Genomic DNA, 23402 nt, shown 5'->3' with positions numbered 1-23402 from the left:
TGCTGCCTAGTGAGTCTAGCTTTGACAAGAAATTTTGGAGTGGTTCTGCGGGGTAGAAGAAGAAACTCCAGAGAATCGCCTAGTTATAATACGCCTGTCATAATAATCCAGAGCAGAATATGCTTTGTACGAGGAACATGTAGGAGTGGATATGTGACCCAATTGGAGCCAGTTCATTAGAACTTTGGAGTTTGAGGACAAGTTGTAGATGATCCCATGACAAGGGTAGTTCTAAATGAGAGAGAGAGAGATAAGCTTTATTGTCATTAGAAATAATATATATATATATATATATATATATATATATATATATATATATATATATATATATATCATGTCACACTAAATTGAATTATGCCAGTCTATTGAGTCTAGAATTCTGTCACAGAATTTAAAGGTCTTTCAAGCAAAAATGTGTTTGTCAATCTTCAATTAAATGTCTGTCAATTAAATGTATTTGCCATTTTTAAATCTGAAGGTAGCTGAATGAATAATTTTTTGGCGCTGAAGATGATGGAATTTTTCACCAGATCAGAAATGAGTATAGTTAAGTAGATATCCAAATTCTTCCTTCTAGTAGGATGGGTATGAATGGGTTGTGGAAGTGTTTGCGAACCAAACAAACAGATTCTAAAATAAAAAGAGGAAAGTTAGAATTTTGTGTTTTTTAAAATAGAATTCGCAATGCGTTCTACTACTCAAGCCATAAATATACCAAAAAGCTCTATAGTTTGAAGATTCGAAGAGGTGCAAATTACAAGATCTCCATACAGAAGATGTGATTCGAACAACTAGTAGTAAGTTGTTAAAGCAGTACGAGAATTGAGCTGTTCAGACACAGATTTAATGGCAAAATAAGTGGAGGATAATTTTTTCTACATGTACAGACCATTGAAGGGCATCGTCAATATGTAGACCAAGATCGAATTTGAGGATCGTATTAAGTCACTAATGAGTTTTAGAGCTGATAAAGCTCCTTTATAGGATACAACTAGAGTTTTCTCAGTATTTAAACACAAAGCATAATATAGCTTAGAGGTCGCATTGTGCCCTTTTATACATAATAAGAAGGTTTTACGTTTATGTTATGTATTGAGAATATGAGAGTTAGATCATATCTTCAAAGCCTAATTTATTGTATTTTTCTGATCTATATCCTCAACCTATCGGTCTTAGGACACTTCAAGTATGGCTAATAAATATTCAGTATAAGAAATTTGATAATCCATCCCAATAAAATATTCCGATTCATCAATTTGATTCTTATTAACTGAGAAACTCTACTCTCAATATTTTCTGTTCAATTACTCAGTTTCATGGAAACAAAAAAGTTTTGGATCATAGACAAATTAAGGAATTTCCAATAAAAGACACACTTTATTCATGATAATAAAATATATTTGTCCAGAAATCTACATAAAAAATGTGAAAGTGAAAGATCAATGACTGTAATATACTTATAAAATATAATTTACAATTTTAGTAGCAATAATTACTTAAAAAGTTTTAAAGTGGGGTTTAGTATCAAACAATACTAATTCAAAAATAAACCAAACATGGTTTAGTGTTCTTTGGTACTAAATCCAATACGGTCTGTAAAATATTAATAGAGATAAACAAAAGCTGCTTTAAAAACTTAATTAATTGAAATAAATGAACTAAAAACAAAAATATATAGAACTAGTACGTACTCGTCAAATTCCATCACTAAACAGATTTAGGAAAGAATCTAAATAAATAGCATTTATAAAATAATTGATCAATTAAATATTAAGTAGTAGTTGGTACACAATAATGACATTTTTTTAACATTTAATACATTTATTTTCCCCCAAAATAAAATTCAGAACAATTTCGGCTACTAAATTTAAGACAGTATATCAGAGGCCAAGAATTAGATATGATTATTTTTAATTTAGATCAAATATTAGATTTGGGTTTTTTAGATGAATCCTTTAACTTAATTGGACTGTAGAACTAATACTTAACCCATGACAAACTGGATGCATAAATCACAAGATCTGAATCAAAGCTTAAAAAAGAACACAAAATAATTATGATGTCAAACAAATGTATCGACCTTTCATTTATCTACATTCACCAATAGGGTATTTATTCCACATTAATTTAAAAAAAAATAAAAATTTATAACTATATTACCAAATATTTTTTCTAAATGGAGTCGTCAGTTGTTAAAACCATAGAAAACTGAAAAAACAACAGAAGGGGTAATTAATTTTTGGTAAAATCTTATACTAAAACTGGTCCGATATCAACGTTCACTTTTTACAATAGATTGCACTGTTGTTGTTTGTTTCTATAGTCTATGAACAAATATGTTTAGTATCATTTTATGAAACAAATAATAACAATATTGTAGTTTTAGTAAATCCCCCTATTGTGAAAGTTTTAATTATAGGTCAAAATATAATTAAGTATAACTCATTTTTTAAAATTAAGCAATTACGTATATTTCACACTCATGATACCGAAATAATTTTTTAAGTAAGTGCCCTGTTGCATCTTTGAACACATATTAAGAGATATATATTTACTGAACGCAGCAGGAATTCTTGTGTCCATTCTTGGATTTTAGTCTGGATTTTGGACGGTACTTTTCCAAAAATGCCAGTTGTTTGGCATTGATTGCACCTCTCCGTTTTCTGAAAAAGAAAACAATAACCTATATTGTGAAAAAGTAAATTAGTGTTTGAGGGAAAACATACTGTTCCAAAAATAATAATGCTAATTTTATGTTTCCTTTTTATTTATATCTAAGTGGATACAACAATAAAAATTGTTTTAAAACTATTAAATGTTGGAGATTCCATCTTCATACTTAACTCTATTAGAAATAATTTGAATTAATAATTCTAAATATTCAGACGTCGGTTAAAGTTTATAAATTAGGGATGATGAAATATAGACCGAACCACAGAGTCTGCAGTACTATATTCGTTTCATAAACTTTGGCACGAATTTTTTTAATATAATAATAAAAAAATTGTTACAATTTACAGACAAAAGCTTGTAAAAACTAAAAAACAATAATAAAAATAACTAAATAAAGATACAAATAGAATAAAATATCAATACATATACAGAAGAAAACCACAATGATAACAAAATTTCAGGTAATAGTAATAGGTAATAATTAAGTCCATGGCAAAAATTAAGCCAGTATGCAGCATGCCCGAAATTAAATATTATTATTAGAATTGTTTACAGAGTAGAAGGCACTTTCCAGTAAATTTACCCTCAACTTATTGCGGAATGCGGGAAAAGATTATATCGATTTGATTTCAATTGGCAAGTGATTGTGCATTTTTTTGCATTGTAAAATATTGAGACCTTAATTAATTCTGAGCGTGGAGTGGGTAGATAAAGGTCGTGCTCCGCGTTCCAAAAGGCATAGCCGTGAACCGACCTTTCTAAAATTGGAGAGGCGTGCTTACGAATTAGGCAGATGGATTCAAAGATGAATAAGAAAGGAAGAGTAAGAATTTTTAATCTTTTAAAGAAGTCCTCCCAGTGAGCCCTGCTGTTCAGTCCAAGTAAATATCGAACAGCTCTCTTTTGTTGTTTGAAGATGCGCCCAAACTGACGTTCCCCAAAAGGGAAGGACATGTCGGAGATGCGACTAAATAAGGTCATAATAAACTGTTAAGGAGGTGGATATGTTCAGTTCTTTGGAAACTGATCTCAGTGTAATAGTGATTACAAGCAATATAATGAAGCTTTCAGCTGAGTAGAGTAAATTTGATTTTATTAGTACTATGATTAAATTAGGCATATCTTTGTTTTTGCCGATGAAAATTAAATAGACAAAATATAATGTACAATCTAGTTTATCATTTAACATACCGTATATGGACTTGTACTTGTTTGGTTCAATTTCTATTTCGCAGTTTGCAGGTTAATAAGTTCAGTATATATAGTATGTATGGGCTGGAGTTTCGAAAACTTTTATCAGATACTCTATCAAACACTGCGTCTCGAAGGAAAAGGGCCGAAAATAAATTTTTCCTAACCAAACTACGTATTTTCAACTATTAATATTTTGTGTTTACGAGGATTGTCACAGAAGCACCTAGCCTGACCTAGAGATGGCGCTAGTTGCTCGAAACATACCACTGTATTAGAAAGTATTGTTTGGCAGCCATCAATAGTGAACGTTTTCTATGAATTTGTAAACATGGGAAAAATTGGAGCTAAAAGGAGTTTACGTTGAAAAATTATTATATTTTTTTCCCCAAATTTGTGTGTTTTCTTTGTTGGGCCAAGTACTTCTGGGACCATCCTCGTACGGAGTATTTGTGTCATAAAATATCTGAATATAAGCACAATATATCAGTAGCTTGAAATACGTGGTTAGGTTAGTTTAGAAAAAAATTTTTTTCATCCCTTTTCCTTGCGAGACTCCAAAAATCCTCAATAGTTTATGTTAACACTTCAAAAAAAATGTTAACTACTAATAATTTCTATTACACATATATATTGAACTAAAAAAAGTCAAGATGATTGAAATAATGAATAAAAGGCTTTTATTTTTTTTGTGCTACCTTCATGTGCGCCTTTGGCAAAAATTAATGATTTTTTATTATGGTTAGGTATTAGTTATTATTAATAACCAATTTTTAATAATGAAAATGATTCCGCCTTTCTTCAAAAAGGAAAACAACTACTTTCCTGGCTAATGCCTCTACGAATAAAGAATTACAGCCTCTCTGAAAATCGTGATGTAAATCGACCTTTTTATCGATATTAACATCCCCAATGGCTCGCAATTGCAAGGATAGGGTGTAACTGACTAGTTTCGACGTTATTACGTATCATCAGAGCAGTTTAACACCCCTCGTTCGGACTTGAGACCCGAACCCTTCCCTTGCGAGACGCAAAAATCCTCTTAGGTACAATCATCTAGTATGTGATAAAATATCTAGTAAAAATTTTAAGCCAATCGGTGGGTTCCCGTTTCCGGAACTCCAGCCTATGTATGTATAAAAATATTAAACTTTTTTACTTATGGATTAGCAATTAATCTATTTATAATCGAATAATTCGTGGGTACATACAAATTTAAAAAAATCTTTCAACTGATGATCTAACAGAACAGGAATTTTAATGTAAGTGTACACAATATAATTAATATTTAAATTGATGGAGGGCAAATTGATTTATAATGTTTTTACATTCGACTGAATCACTATACATTTGTATATACAGTTATATTTCAAGTAAATATTTAGATGCGTCGAATATGTCGAGTAGATTTTGATGTAATATTTTGTATACATTAGGCCGCACACATAAAGAAAGCAGATTATCCGGCACCTACTGTAGGCTCTGAAAATCGGCGCCGGTTTTTCTACTGGTGCTTGCACAAACGACGCTGATTGCCTACCAGTGACAAAGCCGATTTCCAGAAGTCAGGATGTCCAGTTCATACTCAGATGAAACGTTTTTGTTATTGGAGAATGAGTTGTTACGAATGCCAAGAGCCAGACACAGAATAAATCCAGTGAATCAAAACTGAGTAGTTTATGGGCAATATCATCATCTCTTTTCGACTTTGAAGCAAGATGAGCAACGCTATTGGCAGTAAATGAGGATGAGATTAGATACCTTTAATCATATCTTAGGAAAAAATGAACAGCGCTTAAGAAAAACGTGGTGCAACTGGCACAAACATTCAATCAGGTGAATAAAACCTTATTTGTTTTAAGGAATATAACATTTTTTGGATGGTAATTTTTGATGGTAATTATCTAAAAATCATCTCCCTCTCCCTATCGACTTGGGATTGTGGGGGTAATAAAAAAAGTGTATTTAACACAGAAAAAATTATTCCAGCCTACGGTCAACCCTTGTTAAAAAAATAGAGAGGGTTAAGGAATAAAAATTTGACATTTTCAGAATTACGTGTGTTAAGAAATTATAAATTTCATTTGAAAATATATCAACAAAAAATACAGCTAAATAGTGAAAATAATGTGTGAAAAATACATGAAATTATGAACAATTATAATTGTTAATGGACGTAACCATAAGTAATTATTATTTTATCATAGAAAAATACATATGGAAAAAATGTGAAATAACATGAATATTTTATTGTATCACATTATATAAAATAAAACAAACATTTTTTATATGATAACTTAACAAGAAGATGACACCCAGAGGACGTGAGCCACCGATTTAATGTACTTATTATTTTAGCACCTCATTTGAGTGTGAAATGAATTTTACTGCGAATAATATTTCTATTGATTTGGTCATGAGATTATTATTGATTTCACTGCAAAAGACAAGGTTTCTACGAATTATTAATCATACAAAAAAAACAAACGATATTTGGGTGATTGTTTTACATTGAAGACTTACCATCGTTTTATATCAACTATGATTTAATCTATGTATTTATTGATTAGAATTGTTATTCGTTATTATTTTTATCCACTATAAATAGGTCGGATAAACCGAAGTAGTTTGATTATAGTGAATCACTGCTTGAAAAATGAATAAACAACTTATGTTTTTCTGCGAAGCAAGAATTATGCCAGAGCAAAGTATTTTCAAACTATTATCATGAAATAATATATGAATAATTTAAATTGGAAGATATAAGTAGAAGGAAGTCGTTTCAGAATGTATGAAATACACAATAAAAATAATTAGTTAATAATATGAAAACTAAAATTAGTGTTAATGCAATTCAGTGATATTAAATAACGAAAGTGGTTACGAAACAGGGTTTTATCATAAAAATTATTCTATTCTACATTGGAATGCTCCCCTTCAATATACTCTCCTCCCCTCGCCACACACCTTTCCATACGTTTTTTTCCATTGATCGAAGCACTGCTGGAAGTCTTTGGTGATGGCATTTAGGAGCTCTGCCGTTTTTTGCTTTACCGCTTCAATCGACTCAAATCGGATCCCTTTCAAAGCAGATTTTATCTTCGGAAACAAAAAAAAATCACACAATCTGCCAAATCTGGTGAGTACGGCGGGTGTTCGGGACACTGGAGTGCGCTTACTGGCCAAATACTTTTGGTCAGGAGTCAAGAAAACAAACAACGTAAAATAATTGCCAAGTTTTATGAAAAAAATCAATATCTGAAAAAATCGTTTGTAAGAATGGAAATGAGACAAACAATTTACGATATCTGTCGGCGTGTTGAGATACTTACTTTCTATTCACTGAACTCCCTTGTTATAGCAGACCCGAAATTTATAATATCACATTTATGTACAACTGTCTAACACTCATAACAAGATGAAACATTTATAAAAGAAAAGTAGAAAATGTTACCTAATCATTCTAAAACATCAATCAATGTAACTATAAATAACTTGATTTATGGTTTATATACTCAGCCTACTTTTCACTCAATTTTTGCATGCAAACCATCATAACGTGAAAAAACTAAATTTGGGTTAGATATTTTTCAATTCGATCTAAACGAAATAAACCTGCATATTCCACTTATTTACACATTCCGCCAAAAAAGTATGGTATTACCCTTAAAAATGGCAACATTGCTTACAAAATCAATGTTTGTGGAATTTTATTATTGTTACACAACTAGGAACTAACCAAAATACCAAATAAAGGCAAGAGAAATATTAGTTTAATTTTCAGAAAAAAATGTGAAGGAAATTTTAATTGGATTTTTGCTTTTTTATATACAACTATTATAATACATATATATGTTTTTTATTTATAAAAATAAATCGATTTCAAGTTTCTTTATCAGTTGTCTGATTTCGATTCTCTATCGAATGACATTCAAAAATCAAAAAAGCATTTTTTGAACTTACGCGAGTTGGAACTTAAGCGATGATTTATAATTTCTAGAAATCAGAAATAAATATGTTGTGATGTATTTGATCATATTCAGTATATCCCCAACCTCGCTACTAGGGACTTTCATCTCTTCTTGATGATGATGATGATGATGACGACTACTTGACAAGTGTTTACAAGATTTAGGAAGGCACGTAGAAAGTTTTTTTACATAACAAAACGGAGCTTACTTCGTGGATAGTCTCAATTTATTTGAGTACTTTGCAGCACTGGTTCAATAGTACATGCGCGGACAAAATAATTTATTAAGTGAACATTAAAATTGATGGAAAAATTGAAATTACCTTGCTAGTAACAAACTTTTCGATAGAATTGTATATGTACTAGTACTCAAAAGTTCAAGTATACAAAATACCGCAAACCGCTGTTATAAATAATTATAAAAAAAATATAAGTAGCAACCGCCGGAAATTTCACGATAGATAAAAACCAGTTTGAATATCACATAAACTTGTATTGTGTATATATAATAATATGAAAAATTTAAATATTCATAGTTGTTGAATTATTATAACTTACTCAAATATTTATAAGGAATATAGACAAAGGAAGTTCTATGTTAAAATCAAATGAATTTTAATTCAATTTAATTTCATGAAACTCTAATGAAACGATGACCTGAAAACTGAAGTAAAAAATGGTTTCGTGCGGTATATTTATTGATTCATACCGTGAGGCTATTTTTAGAAAGTTCTATTATTTAAACATACATATTAACGAAATATGATCATCGATATCGTTGAATCATTGAACAAGTCCGACAGGCATTCTTGAGGTTTCGAAGAGTTTGGTCGGTGTTTCTCTATAGCATGGAAGGCTGGGCATAGCAGACGACTGCGATTAACAAGTTTGAGACTTTTGAGATGTGGCTGAACTGCAGAATCTCTAAGGTGCCTTCGACGGCTGGATTGAAAAACGAAGAAATTTTGAGACGCATCGGCAACGTGATTTATTTGAATTAATTGAGAAGAAGAAAACTGTGTACCTAGGACACATTATGCGAAACTACAAATATCAATTTTTGAACCTACTGATCGAAGGAATTGACGGAAAGAGAGGGATCGGAAGGAAGAAAATATCTCGGCCCCGAAACATCAGGCAGTGGACAGCACTACACGATTTACAATCCTTAATACACATCGCAAGAAATAGAGAAACGATGGAAAATTTTATCGCGAACATTCATTAGAGAATATGCATTGAAAAAAGCAGACATTCAATAAGTGAATAATACCTAATTTAGGTTATGCATATTTTAAAGGAAATTGTTGAGAAAATTTTGGAAAATAATAAAGGTTTAGTTCTGAAAAAATAAGCCGTCTGATTTTAATAAAATTTTTGCCGAAACATGTCCGACAAAGCTTCGTTTGACCCCCCCAGCCCCCTTTAAAGTTATAAGAATTATAGAGAAAAAAATTTCAAACGAAAAACGTAGCTCATAAAAAGTTTTTATACATATTTAAGTAAACCTATTCTTTTGGGTTTTTATAACCCGAAATAACTTTACGGGAGTTATTATTTTTTTCGTGGAGAGCTATGGTTAAGTTCTTATTCCAACTCACTAAATTCAGACGTCCTAAATGATTTAGTAACTAAATTCTGTCAGGTGCAACAGCAGTTAGGAAGTTAGGATTCTAATTAGCACCCTGAATTGTAAGAAAGTGTGACTTCAGTCGTACCGTATCGGTCACTGCGTAATGGAGTGCTAATTTTTAATACGTCAACGGTTGCGAATTACGAGAAAGCACGATGTCAGCGACAAAAGAGAAATATGCTCTTTATGAAAAACGGTAAAAATTACAAGAATAAAAGTAGAAAAAATAAGAGATTGGTTAGGATATTAAAGAACTGTATCTCAAACCTTTTTTTGCACTAATACTATCTCGTAGGATACTAGTTTGTTTTTGAATATAATATGTTTATATGTATAATATGTTTATGCAGAATTTAATAATATGTTAAATGATATGGAACTCCTTCAAGAAGCCGTTGGATCTTGACGGGAAGAAGAAGCCTAGTGGCCACCCTCCTCGCGCCTATGAGGTGCCGCGAACAATGCCTGCGGGAAACCTGGCGAAATTCCAAAGGCCCTGCAAGAGGTCTGATCAAACAGGGACCGCATCGGTTTCTACTGATGTCGAAGATTTGACTGGTGCTGTTACCAAGGCCCGGTTCAAAGAAAGGCAATGGCTACCTAAACAGCTCAGGCTTTAACGGTCCCGGATCCTAAGGTTGCCTCGACCTGCAACCCTCCTCGAATCAGAGTTTCCAAGCCGGAAGTCCAGGTAAAACCTGTTAGAAGCGAAGAACTCTCATGAGAAAACGAGTTGGCTCCGAAAGCTGTGAAACTACTCCCGCAGTAGGTCCCGGTACGCGATACCAGCTTCATGGAAGAACAGCTGTTGGATTTCATTGAAGCGGTGACTGGTCAGATTGGACAGAAGGCTTAGGTGTTTAACGGCATTGGTCGCCCTATGAACTATGAAACCTTCTGGAATTCATTCGTAGGTAATTTTTGGAGTCTACTGGTTCTAAGTAATACGTATTGTTCATGATTAATAATTTTTTTGCACATTTAGAGATATTCTTTCCCCCACGTTTCGTATTTTTTATGGATTTTAATTTTGATTGTGACATCGGCTAAGCTTAAAAGAAGATCGATTTTTGTTGCTTTGACAGGACTGAAGCCATATTCACTAATTAGCTTTCTTTTTAGGATCCTAAGTAGGACATCTGAATTTAGTTAGGTGCATTGAAACCGGAACTTTTACATACTTGGAAATTTGGATGGAGAACGTCGTTTACTGGAGAACGGGATGCTAACGCTCGTTTACACACTTAGAGGATATTGGAATAGGTTAGTTAATTTGCCTCCTGGCGAAATATTTTATTCTTTTATACTTCAGATTACTGAGGGATCTTTGAAAAACTATTATTTCGAGTCAGATAGATTACCCATCAGCTGATTAAAGATCCTAACCCAGAATGAGATTTTTATCAATGTTTCCGAACATCGCGTTCTGTTTTTGTGAAAATTTCAAATTCAAAACTTGACCTTACTTCAATTGTATAATTGATTCTAGGTGTTTAATAATTGTTATTGAGGCGATTTACTCATTCATACGGATATAAGCTGCGTTTTCCTCTACGGTATATTGTATAGCGGCTTGGCTATACAATAAATTCAAGTTTCTATTTTGAGCATCCTTCGAAAAAGCCTTCTTCATGGTCTGTAATTTAAAGGCTTTGTCTTTGGGATGATAGACTATAAATTTGCAGATATTAATTGAATCAGCTGGTAAAAAATATTCATGATTTTTTTTAGAGGCGTGTTCATAATTTGCTACAAAATGGTAGTCTGTCTGCTTCCAGAGCAGTCAGTAATTGAAAAACGAAGAAAAAAATTAGTATAAATGACCACAAAATCCTAGGAGAACAGTCGCATTTCAAAAACACTCGGTCGTAGTAGTCGACGAATAAGCTATTTTTATGTTGCAAATCCCAAAAGTACGAGAACTGCTAGAATTAGTAATCCGCCAAGTGGGCTATTCATAAAAATTAATCATAGATAATCAGGTACATGGAATTAATAATTTTTAAAGTACTGAAAAAAACACCGTTAGCTCACGATATACCAGAGCAGAGAGATCTTATCATATGGCTATTACTTCGATCAGTTTCCGAATGGTAGTGACCGTGATCCGGATTACTTTCCGAAAAGTAAATAAGAAGACACTGTGAATGTCACTTTGGTCAGTTTTAAAAGTGAAAATAAATTACATATTTATTGATCCACGAAGAAACTCGATAAATATTTGCCGGTTTAATTGACTCCCACGAAATGGACAAAAACCATTATATCAATTAACTTGATTGGCATATTTTTACTTTGTGCGAAATTATTGTTTCATTAGCAAAAAATAACTGGATTATGAGTTGAAGGTTGTTTGCACAGAGGCTATATTAGGTCTATAAATACGACACATTTAGTCAATTTGTCTCAAGATGCCTATTAATAATACTGGCATTATTAGAACGACTACAAATAGAATATTCAATCGACTATTCTTGGAACTATAAAGTTGACATCACGTTTTATCTTAAATCTTATTATTGTTTATGGAATCTCCAGTTGACGAACGATTATTATTATTGACGCATTCAATGTTATAATTAGGCCAAAGCCAAGTGGAAAGACGCAATATGTACAAAGTCTAAATTTAGGGATGTCACCGAAGCCTTAAAATGAATGTATTAATATAATAAATACATTATTTGTGACCTTGAGTTCTTAGTATTCTATTACAGTTTTGTAAGAATCCACGAATCAAAATACGTATATACGAGGGATGGACAGAAAAATGTTGTAAGCCTCAATATTTTTTTTCAGAGCGGGGAAAAACTGCGGTATTTTTCATAGAATTGGTGTGTAGTGAAAATTTCAATACTGTTCAGTATGATTGGAATAGCAAGAAGTCTAGAAAATTGGTCTCGTTTGTTTGAGTCATGAAACTATTTTAATGGATAAAGTATGTAATCAAATCATGGACAACGCATTTTGATGTATGGTTACGTTGAGGGATAACGCTTACCCTTATGCCGACTCCATACCCCAATATTTAATATGATTATAGTCTATTTTTGAGAGATATGGATTTTGCCTGGGAAAAGCAAACCCGTAAAGCACTTTTACAGGAAAGCGATGAAATTTTTTGGTGGCGACGAAAATACTTAAGAAGTATAAAGCAGTACACAACCGAGAAGAAGAAAATCTTTTATCTTGATGAGACGTGGATTAATGAAGGTTATACAGTACCGAAAATGTGACAAGACAAAAATATAACCGTGCTATCCAAGCTTTCATGGAAGGCCTGTCACAACAGATATTAAGGTGCCTTCTGGTAAGGGGAAAAGACTAATAATCATTCATTGTCAGTCATTATTCAATCATCAATCATCATTCATTGCCAGTCATAGTACCATCCACGAGGACATGGATTCGAACGTTTTTGAAGACTATTTTGGTGAAATGGCACAATAACAAATACAGAAAGCGGTGTTTGGCTATTTGTAAATAGAGAGGTGGTAAACAACATATTGTAAAAAAATGTGAATATTATTATTTTTCATAATTTAATTTCTGTATAATGTATTTTTTGTATAATGTTCAATAAAAAATAAGTGTACCTACCTAATACTATGTACATAATGTCTAATTTTTATTCTGTTAAAATAAAATTCTTTCCTTTTCAGTATTTGTGAATGGATAACAATAGGCTAAGCCCATATATTGATCCCAACCCGGGTGGTACTACCTGCGCTTGATAAAAAGAAAAAATTTTAGAATGCCAAAGTATGAAAGTGGCTTAAATATTCGTTGGGTCAATCTGTGGTCCCTTTGCATAACCAATGAGATTTTATTGCTCTATACCTTTCTGAAATTAGCTATAATAACTATCTAAATATATTTTCTTTCATGACCTCTGTTTTTGATTATCTAAGACTAGTAGAAAACAATTCACGCTTTTTTAATTATACAGATTGTTTGTTTATATACGTTTTTGAAATGTTTGAAAATATATAAACGTAATTTTGATTTCTATCAACTTTGTCCTCGTATCGGTTCAACTTAGTTCATATTGGCTTTTTATGACCTTCGGGGTTGATAACCACAACAATATAGCGAAATGTGTCGACGTCGTTACAGGAAATTAAAAATTAATTATTGACATTATTGATAATGTCAAAGCAAATTCAGATAACGGCCTGTGCAGATAAATATATGGCAACCATATTATGGGGTTAACCTGGAGGGTAGCCAGATCATTATTGTGCCACTTTGTTTATAGGACCTCATTAGACGTAAGCGATAAGAAATATTAAATAGATGTCAAATCTTGAATCCCAAACCTAACCTAGATTTAGAAAGGGGACTTATTCAGCATACGATATTCTTCAGACAGTGATGAGGAACATCCGCTTGTTTTCCAGATCAATGGAGATGGACATCATTTCTACCAAGACGGGTTAAGAGGGAGAAACACATATAGAGTTAAAAAAATCTATTTTTTTTTTAGTAAACCCATCAAAAATAGGTCTGTGAAATCTGAATTTAAAAGAATTTCCGATTTATAGCCTGTGAAAGTAAGGCACGTACGCGTCGCAGGTATACGTGAGCGGTCGGCTTCGTCTACTTACTCCCTTTGCCTTTCAGATGTTTCAATTCTATGAAGAGAAGGGCATTTTTCTAGATATTTCTAAGTACATTAGTGCAAATGAGAGTTTTAATGCAACCGTATGGAGTTTGGAGTCAAAGCATCTACATTCCGGAACAAAAATTATAAAAATTGCGGCCTTAATGTAGGATACGCATCAATTTTAAAAATGATAAACAATTCTAAAGTCATTATTGGCCGACAATATAAAAATTATGTCGACAAGTACGATGAAACTCGAGTGAATCGGCAAAATCGGCGAAACTTGTAGTCTTCAAAAGAATCCAGAAAAGGCCGAATCGAACAGTTAACAGACAGAAATGAGTTCTTGAAGAGGACAGAAGGACCCCTTAGATGGCAGTGGAATTGCAAACTAAGCGGTAAGATATTGAAATCATTGAATTTTCATGTGCCGAAACTTTAAATGCGGTTTTATTAATACAACATTTTTGAAATCGGCATAGAATAAAAGTGCTCTATAAACCGGCCACTTTCAATAATTTAAGAAAAATAAATATTAGAATTAAAGGTGTGAATAAGTCAATTATAGAATTACAAAAAGATTTTTATAAATTAATATAAATAAATTTACAAAAATCGAGCAAAATTCGTTGCACTATTTGTATATCTGCCCTTAAACCGAGATAATGAAATTCTTCGATTTTGATATGTGTTTTTGTATTGACTTTGTCAAGTACCTTTTATGCAATGCTGTAGTTTATTGAGTTTCAGTTTTTTGAACCCTTTTCAGATATATTTGGGCGTCATACTTTTTCTTCCAAAAACGGCAAAAAGCTGGAACGTTCTTATAATCTTTATAGTCTAGTCAACATCTTCAAAAACGTGGAAAATAGTGAAAAAGCTCCTAAAAATATGAGCGATAGCTCATTCGATCCAGAATGAAAACTAGAAAAAGGTGTTTTGTGGATTTTGCAGCACGCAAGTAATTCCAATTGTTACTAACAAATTAAAACGAAAAAAAGGCATTTTGTTATTAGTTTATAACTCGAGAAATGTTAGAGAGTTCAGAAATTTGATAAAAATAATCGTAAAATGGAGAAAATATCCAATAAAAAAGTTCTAGCTCTCGGAACTCTATCTCTATTATCAATAATTTTAATTTAACGCCGAAAATAGGGCTCCACGCGCAATAAATAATTTTTTTTATACATTAAATATAAAGTTAAAATCCGAAAAAATTATACTGTCTTTAAAACATTTCAAACAATAAGGTCCCGTTGGAATTAAACTTTTATTGTCATTTTTCAAAAAGTTGCGCAATTGTTAACTTTAAAATTTTTTTGCATTCCCATTTGCATAGATGACTATCTAAAAGTTTAAATAATTGTATAGAATTTTTTTCTTCCTGAACCCTTTCTTATACATATACTTAAGGAGATCACGTGATAGAAGTTTGAAAAAGTTCATTATTTTGTTTATAATAATCTTTTAAACTTAAAAATTTATTAATTATCACAAAAATGATGTTGAAAAAGTTTTTTTGAACAATTACCAAATTATTGCCGTTTTTACATTAGGTAATGACATAAAGCAACGCCAAATAAAATTTTTCTTCATTATTTGTTCATAAATTAACGAAAATTTTTCTATCCTATTGTCATCGATCAATCTTGATTTAAAAAAAAAATTTCAAAAACAATTTTTAATTGTTATTATTATTTAAATAATTACTTGAAAAAAATTTTTTTTTTAATATTTTTGTTTAAAAATTGTTTTTAAGAAAAATTTTTTCTAAACTATGATTGATCGATGACAAGAGAATGGAAAAAAATATTTTTTTGTTAAATAGTCTATTTGTTTATAAAAAATTTATAAAGAATATAGAATAAATTTATAGTAACATTAAAGTTGATTTAACTAAAGAAAAAACTGTAAAACGCCAAGTTTTAACCGAAACTGCCTACTTAACATTTGTGCTAAAACTATCAAAAAATAAATTAAGTTGGAATTTCTGAAATCGTTTGTGATATTTCAACTGTTTATACTCGCACTGTACAATGTGTGTTTCTACTACTAAATCCGAGTTATAGTAAACAGTATGTTCAGTATGATAAATTATAGTTTAAAAAAACTGGAAAACACGCTTGTATAATTATTTAAATTGAAGACTAAAAAATAATTCTCAATATAAAAATAAAATGACGGAAGGAAGATTAATGTCACTTTTCTAAAAGCGTAGGATGCTCAATATATACAATTTATTACTAATTTTATTGACATTGATTTTAATTCTCCAAGACAAAAATATAAAATAATCGAGTTCAAATACTCGGTTACAGATACATACAAGGTGGCGCAAAAAACGCATGAATTTCAAACTAGTATAATTTGCATTATTTTGATTACATACAATATGAAAAATGGACTCACATGAATACAATGTTTAGATTATCCAATTTATTACTTTGTTCATTGCAATATCGATATGCACTGTTTGCAATAAACTGATCCTTTTAGGAGATTACTTCAGTGTATCCTTCCACGTCGATACTCATAAAAAGTCTTTCTTCGAAGTTTTCCATTACTTTTGACAATCATCGTTCTGGATGCGCTGCAAAGAGCATCGAGACAAGTTCAGAGTTGGAGCGCGCCGCCTAGTGGAGCGGCGAGGACTTTGAAGAGCCGACGCCATAACTCTGTCGACATTATGTGGAGTTCGTGCCGTGCGAGGACGACCAGACGACTTCTGCTTCATAACTGATCCAGTTGTGCGAAAAGAGGCAATCCATCGTACTATTGAGTTGCGATCAGGTATTAAACCATATCGTGGAACAGTGAACTGTGCGGAAAAGACGTTGAACAGTAATAACAGATTCATTACTTTTGAAGAAATGTTCAACAGCGAAAACGCGATGCGTCACGGTACACTGCGCCATTGCTACTAAAACTGGACGCCATAACCTACAAAACAACCAGCCCTCGACCCTCCGCTCCTCCCGCTCCCACTACTCAACTTAAATTCATTGGTTCTTTTTGCACCACCCTTTACTGGGGTTATATCCAAAGTTCGGTTCCCATATTTTTTTAAAATAGAGAAATAGACCGTATTCCTAAGTCGAAGAAATCTTCCGCCAATCCGTTGATGAAGCATGTGACCTTATTTACCACTTAAGTGTAATAATCTCTGGGAGATGAGTCCTGGCTGTTTGGGGATGGGGCTCAATAGTGCACCCAACTTTTTTCAAAATTTCCTGTGTTTGACGAGCGACGAGGGGTCGAGAATTGTTGTGTTTGGTAAATTTCTCATAATGTCTGTCTGAGTTTATTATCGTCCAATGTTACACGAAATCGATCAGGAGTATCCCCTTTCCAACCGCAACCACCTTTCCTGCCGACTGTATTCGTTTAAATTTTTTTGTGTTTCAGGGGTATAATGAGACATCCACGTTTCAGATCCTGTGACGAAAGATTCTAACAACTGTTCTTTGTTGCATACCCTCCCATATTTTTGAAGAAACTTCCCAATCAAGGCGTTGTTTCTTGTGTCCGTCGATCAGTATCCGGAGAACCCTACCAGCACTTATCTTGCATTTACCCAACGTTTCTGTTGAAAGTTCTTTCAATTGGGCCATTGGAATGCATTCAAGAAGTTTCAGATTCATAATCAAGAAGATTACTATTGATATTCTGGACAATCTATCCAAAACCGGCATTCTTTTACCACTATATGAAGTCGCCGTTCCGTTTAAAAGCCCTCAATATTTTACGTTCTTAGTAGTATTTAATAGTAACCTGACCGAAAATTTAATCAGGCTTCCCAAACCTTGCAACTCTTAAAACTAAATAAACTGATGTTGTTACCCTTCATAGGAGGTTTGTCCCAGAATTATTGAACATATCTCCGTGTAAAAATTTTTAAGCGATCTTTGTGGGTTATGATCATGATCATTGGAAGCTCCTTGGTGTGCCTAGTTACCGGCTGGACATGTAAGTTCGCGAAAGGCATGAGATTGTTTACAGTATCTCGTTTCGTTCGTTGCATATTTATAGTAAAAAATGTCGAAAGAATTAGATCAACGAATTTGTATTATTTGTATGAAGTTTTGTTTCAATCTTGGAAGAATTAGTTGAAAACAACCCTTAAATATTTACAGTCTTTTGAATTGTCAAGGCCAAAAAGGATGTCTATAAACTGTTTGATTATGAAGGTGTTTTTGCTCCGAAAGTTCACACTTTCCCTAAAAATATAACGTTAAGTATCAAAAATATAGTGTCAAAGTAGCACCCTGCGACTTTTGGCTCTTTCCCAGGTTAAAAATTCCGCTTAAAGGACACCGGACAAAGAGGAGGTTTGGAAAGTATTTCCGAAAGGTTTACAGAACTGCTTTGGGTAGTGGAAACACCGCTGGCACGTGTTATTTAATTACAAAAGGGCCACTTTGAAGGATGCCACTATCGGATGATATCACCAATGCGGAGAGCAAAGTATTTATGCAGAAAATTAATGATGTTAAGTGCTTAGACAGCGGTTCATGGAACAAATGTATGTGATAGTTTTTATTCAAAGAAACATTATCAATATGTACGAGTGAATAAAATGGTGTTTTGTTTGAATCTGAATTTTTTATGTTCCACCAATTTCGAAGTAGTTTAAAAGATTGTTTGGACATCACTATAATGCACCATCTCAGACTATCATTTATACGTGCACATAACTGACCTTTAGCAAAAGCTCAGACGTGCTGAACGGACATGTACTCTTGTCGGATATGGCCTAGCACCTTCCCTCGAGGCCTCCCTTCCCATTGAGAACCTTACTTTTTATACAACCTTCATACATACAGAGGAAGTTGATGGAAGGGTATTCAAAAGTACATTTTGCGAATGTAACATAACAAAACCAAAATACGTCAGCAAGTTGGTTCTAAGAAGTGTTGCATAATAGATTTGATATAAAATGAGTTTGTTAATGGAAATGTGAAGGTTGAATTATTTTTTTTTTACTTTTTAACTAAGCATACCTTGTGGACTAAGTAAATATTTTCCTGGCAAGGGTGCAAGCTAAATAGTATAATGCAACAATTATAACTATGGATAATCCATTCGCGAGTGAATCTTTTTTGTACAAATATTGCAAATTTGATAAAAAGAAATAAATAGTGGTGATAAATTAGTATTTAAACCATTCAAATTTAATTTTCCACTCCCTGTTCACGACCCTATAAATTTCGCGTATTATGTAGAGAAAGCATTCGACGAATTTTCAACAACTTTAAAGGACTACAGACTCCTTAATACATATTGATTTTCAGACGTCTAGTCTGTAGTGTACCAAAGAAAAAAACTTCGAGAGATTAAAGTTTCAAGTACAGTTGATGTATATTTAAAATACACAAATTTATAATATTTCAAATGAACGAAAAAGTATTCACGTCAACGATATGATAAACGCAAAAAAATCATTATTGTTAATTTACCACATCTATTCATCGATTTTAAACAAGCATTCGACAGTCTGAAAAGGAGGCCAATTATAAATGACATGGGTTAAGGCAGGATTCAAAGGAAAATTTTTTCCATATCAGGGCCACATCTGAAATATTTTGAAATATTAGATATTTGTACGGAGAATGTTTTAATGCAAAAACGAAGTCGATATCTCAATTAGCGGCAGAGAAAAACGAAAAAATCGAATTTGCAAACATACCCCGTTTTACCCCTTTAAAATTGAAATTTACTCCTTCAAAAGGGGTACACACCGATACAAACATACCCTCAAAATGTCTTTATCTTCAATAGCCTTGGCTGAGCGTTGATGAGTGAATGAATCAGTCAGTCAGGACATCCTCTTTTATAGATATAGAAGAAGAAGAAAGATTATAGATATAGAAGATATATAATAAATGAAAAAAAGAATATAAGATACAAGAGTTGATCAAACAATAATTATTTTAATGGAAACAAAATTGAAGTAATGCCCTTCAAGGTACTGTTCTTGGGTAATAATGCACTTTTCTCAATGTCGAAAGCATTTTTGCAGAATAACTTCCATCTTCTCTTTCGCGACCTTCTAGTTTGGTATATTTTTCCATTCTCGGAAAGATCCAATAATCGTATGGTGCTAAATGAGATGGATAGACAGGAGACGGACTCTAAGCGGTCCAAAACTAGGAAATCAAAAGTGGCTTGTAACAGATCTCGTTGTCACCATAAACCAGAAGTCATTTGAGTTATTTTCAAGGTTTCTTTCTTAGCGCATCTTTCTTTACAACTCATTCAGTATCTGTTGTAAACTTATGAGAACGTCTGACAAAGCCATATGATGCATCTTTAGATAAAAATGTACGTACACAGACTAATTTTATCGTCTCTGTTAAATCATTTTTCTTGTTTGCAACAAAAAATTGTCGGACGAGACCAGATCAATGCTATTTGGTGGGTGTTCAATTTCTGTTTAATTCCATTCTTTTATAGTAACCTTGGAAGGCGAAGCAGTGTCACGAAACAAGCGCATACCTTGGCTATTTTGCTGCGTTTATTTTTTGACGCAACTGCTTCAGTAAGTGAAAGTATAGATAGATAGATAGATAGATATATCGTATTTATGGTTGTATTTGATTCCTAAAAGTTAATAAAAAATATACTCTCACAGTCCCAAAATTTTGCAGCCATCACTTTTTTATGCTTTTCGGGATCTTTGCTTTTTTGTTACGAGCTTTCCTTTCTGATGTCATTCCATGGAATCTCTTTGGTCGGATCAAAATAAAAGACCAAAGATTCATCACTCGTTACAATTTATCCGATTACACCTCCCGCACGTGATTCTTCTTCTAATGATTTTGTCATTATGTCCTAAGCAAAGCAGCCTGACGAATTTTTAATTGTTGAAAATTATGGACACACATGCTAATCCTTCTTCAGGGTGAGACTCAAACTGAGACATTTTTCAAAACAACTTTACTGAGTGGTCGTTCGAGCTCTTCTATGATAAAATGGATCAAAGCAGTGAGTGGAAACGGTGTAAAACTTGTTAAGACTTGCCACTGACGCGTGCATAAAGAAAAACGGGTTTTTTATAACAAGGTTTGCCAATGGCACATTTATCAATTTAGAACAAAACTCAACGTTAATACTTCGTTCAAATTCTATATTTCACGAGGAACGTGACCTCACTAAAGCGGCTCTTGTAGCACAAGGGAGTATGAGATATACTAGCTGAAATATATGCAGGTTTCTGCTGTTAAGTGTCTTAAGAAAATTCTTCGGCGCTATCGTAAAGTGACAACATGAGTTGAAATGAGCGCTGGATATATGGAACCTTATTTTTCCTAAAAAGTTAACGGTAGTGCACTTTTGGCTATTGTTTTTCCATACAGGGACATGTTCAATAAATTTCCAAGACCTTCTTCTTCTCCAAGTACCATACACTTTGCAGCGTGTAGGTGTACTCTTGTCCAAAACTTCTAATCTATTATCTGAAGGCACCCCTATGCTACAAGACGAAAAATTGTTGCCGCACTCTGAATGCCACACCAATCTATTCCGTAGCCAGAAATGTTGTTTACGCCCTGGTCCTCTCCTTCCATCGATCTTTCCCGTCAGTATGAGTTCGAGAGTTGAATATCTTGGTCCTCGCAGGATATGTCCCAAATAAGATACTTTTCGTTGTTTAATTACCGAAATCAGTTCTCTTTCCACACCCGCTCTCCTCAGTACCGTCCATGGTATCCGTAGAAGTCTGCACAACAGCCACATTTCCATTGCTTCTATTCTGTTTAAATATCTCACTTTCAGGGACCACGTCTCCACACCATACAAAAGGATTGGCCAAATATAACATTTTATCACCGTCAATCTAAGGCTGTTTTTGCAATTGCTATCCGAGTTTTAACTTCCTCGTCGCAATCATATTTTTCATTTAACATACATCCCAGGTTATTGACTCTACGTTATTTCCATTGATAAGTAATTGAGCTTCGCTGTGTTGTTGTCTGTTTATGACCATTAGTTTGGTTTTATGCGCGTTTATTTTGAGTCCGTATTTGTTCCAATTTCGTTGATAGAATTGACTAGCTCTTGTAAGTCTTTTAAGTTGTCGGCTAATATCGCAGTATCGTCAGCTTTAATGCCTTTTTGATGGTCTTTTAATGCCAGCTGAAAAAATCGTTCTACGTATACGTTAAATAGCATGGGTGAGTGTGCATCCCTGACGGATTCTCCTAGGTATCTGAAGGTGTTCCGTAGTTAGATGGCCGCGAGTTCGAAGTTTGATTTGCATACAGCTTTTTATGATCCTGACGTCTTTACTATCAATATCAACATCCTTTAGTAAGTCATGCCGAATGAAGTCGAACGCTTTTTGGTAGTCTATAAAGCAAACGAAGACATCTTTTCTTTGATGAAAATAAGTGGTTTACAGGATGGCACCACCTTACATAGTAAAATAGGAAATCCTTGAACGGGAAGATATTTAGTAGCCTCCCAGAAATCCTATTTTAACCACCGTGGATTTTTTTTCTTACAGAAAGGCACGACCTTTAGAAATTCAGACCAGTTGAGACAAAAAAATACGTGAAGATGATAAATTAATCAAATATGAAATTATTTACTTCCGGATTAAAATTGGATTTTCGACCTACTTTATAAGGACTTTCTACAAGGCAAACATGCCTTATGTCGATAAAAATGGTACGTCTTCCATTCAATCCTATTCAATGGCAGGTGTTCCTTTCCTAAAATGGTCCGGCCGGCGTGATTAGTGTCAGCTATAAAAGACACCGACTATAAAACGTTTGATACTCAATTAGAATAGAAAACTCTTCGTAGATTTCTATAGTCATATTATAAAATTAGATAATTGATAATCAAATCCCGTCTTTCATTTTAAAAATGCCGCTTTTGTCTAATTTGAAACCAAGTATAATACCGCGGCAACAATTGCACTGGGCCAAATGATTTTTGCACCACAGTTCAAAAAAAATATTTCTATAATTCTAATACCTTCTAAATAATAAAAAAATATCACGTTCCAATATGTTCTTTAGATTTTTTTTTGTTCGTATTTAATAAATTTTATGAGTGATTATTAAATTGACCTGTATTTATAAGCGGAAAGGTTTTATAGAAGGGGTTATATATTCCCTTATTTAGTTTACATATTTTAAAGTGATCGATTCGATGTAGTCGAGAAAAAATTGCAAATCATAGGCGCTGCAATTGCAAACATTCTTCTGATAAGTTTTGTTATTTTGGTAGAGAATATATAGTGAAGTCACAAGCCAAAACATTTTGTGAAAATGTAACAAATGCTTATTTCATATATTTTGGTGTTGTAATTGGAGATCAAGACATAC

At 32.9% G+C, this 23402-nt stretch overlaps 1 protein-coding gene across 2 annotated transcripts in view; it reads right to left on the bottom strand.

The window, feature by feature from the left end:
• Positions 1 to 1376: 1376 nt before the first annotated feature.
• LOC130896997 (PRL-1 phosphatase) overlaps positions 1377 to 23402 on the bottom strand; it is a 64150-nt gene continuing 42124 nt past the window's right edge. For both annotated transcript variants that reach the window (XM_057805469.1, XM_057805459.1), the window contains exon 4: positions 1377 to 2663. In XM_057805469.1, coding sequence (XP_057661452.1) covers positions 2552 to 2663 — 112 coding nt within the window. In that variant the 3' untranslated portion in view covers positions 1377 to 2551. The remainder of the gene's footprint in view (positions 2664 to 23402) is intronic.

This window comes from Diorhabda carinulata, chromosome 1 (genome assembly GCF_026250575.1).
Source record: "Diorhabda carinulata isolate Delta chromosome 1, icDioCari1.1, whole genome shotgun sequence".
Lineage (NCBI taxonomy): Eukaryota > Metazoa > Arthropoda > Insecta > Coleoptera > Chrysomelidae > Diorhabda > Diorhabda carinulata.
The sequence above is the reverse complement of the archived record's forward strand: the minus strand, read 5'-3'. Positions and strand labels throughout refer to the sequence as shown.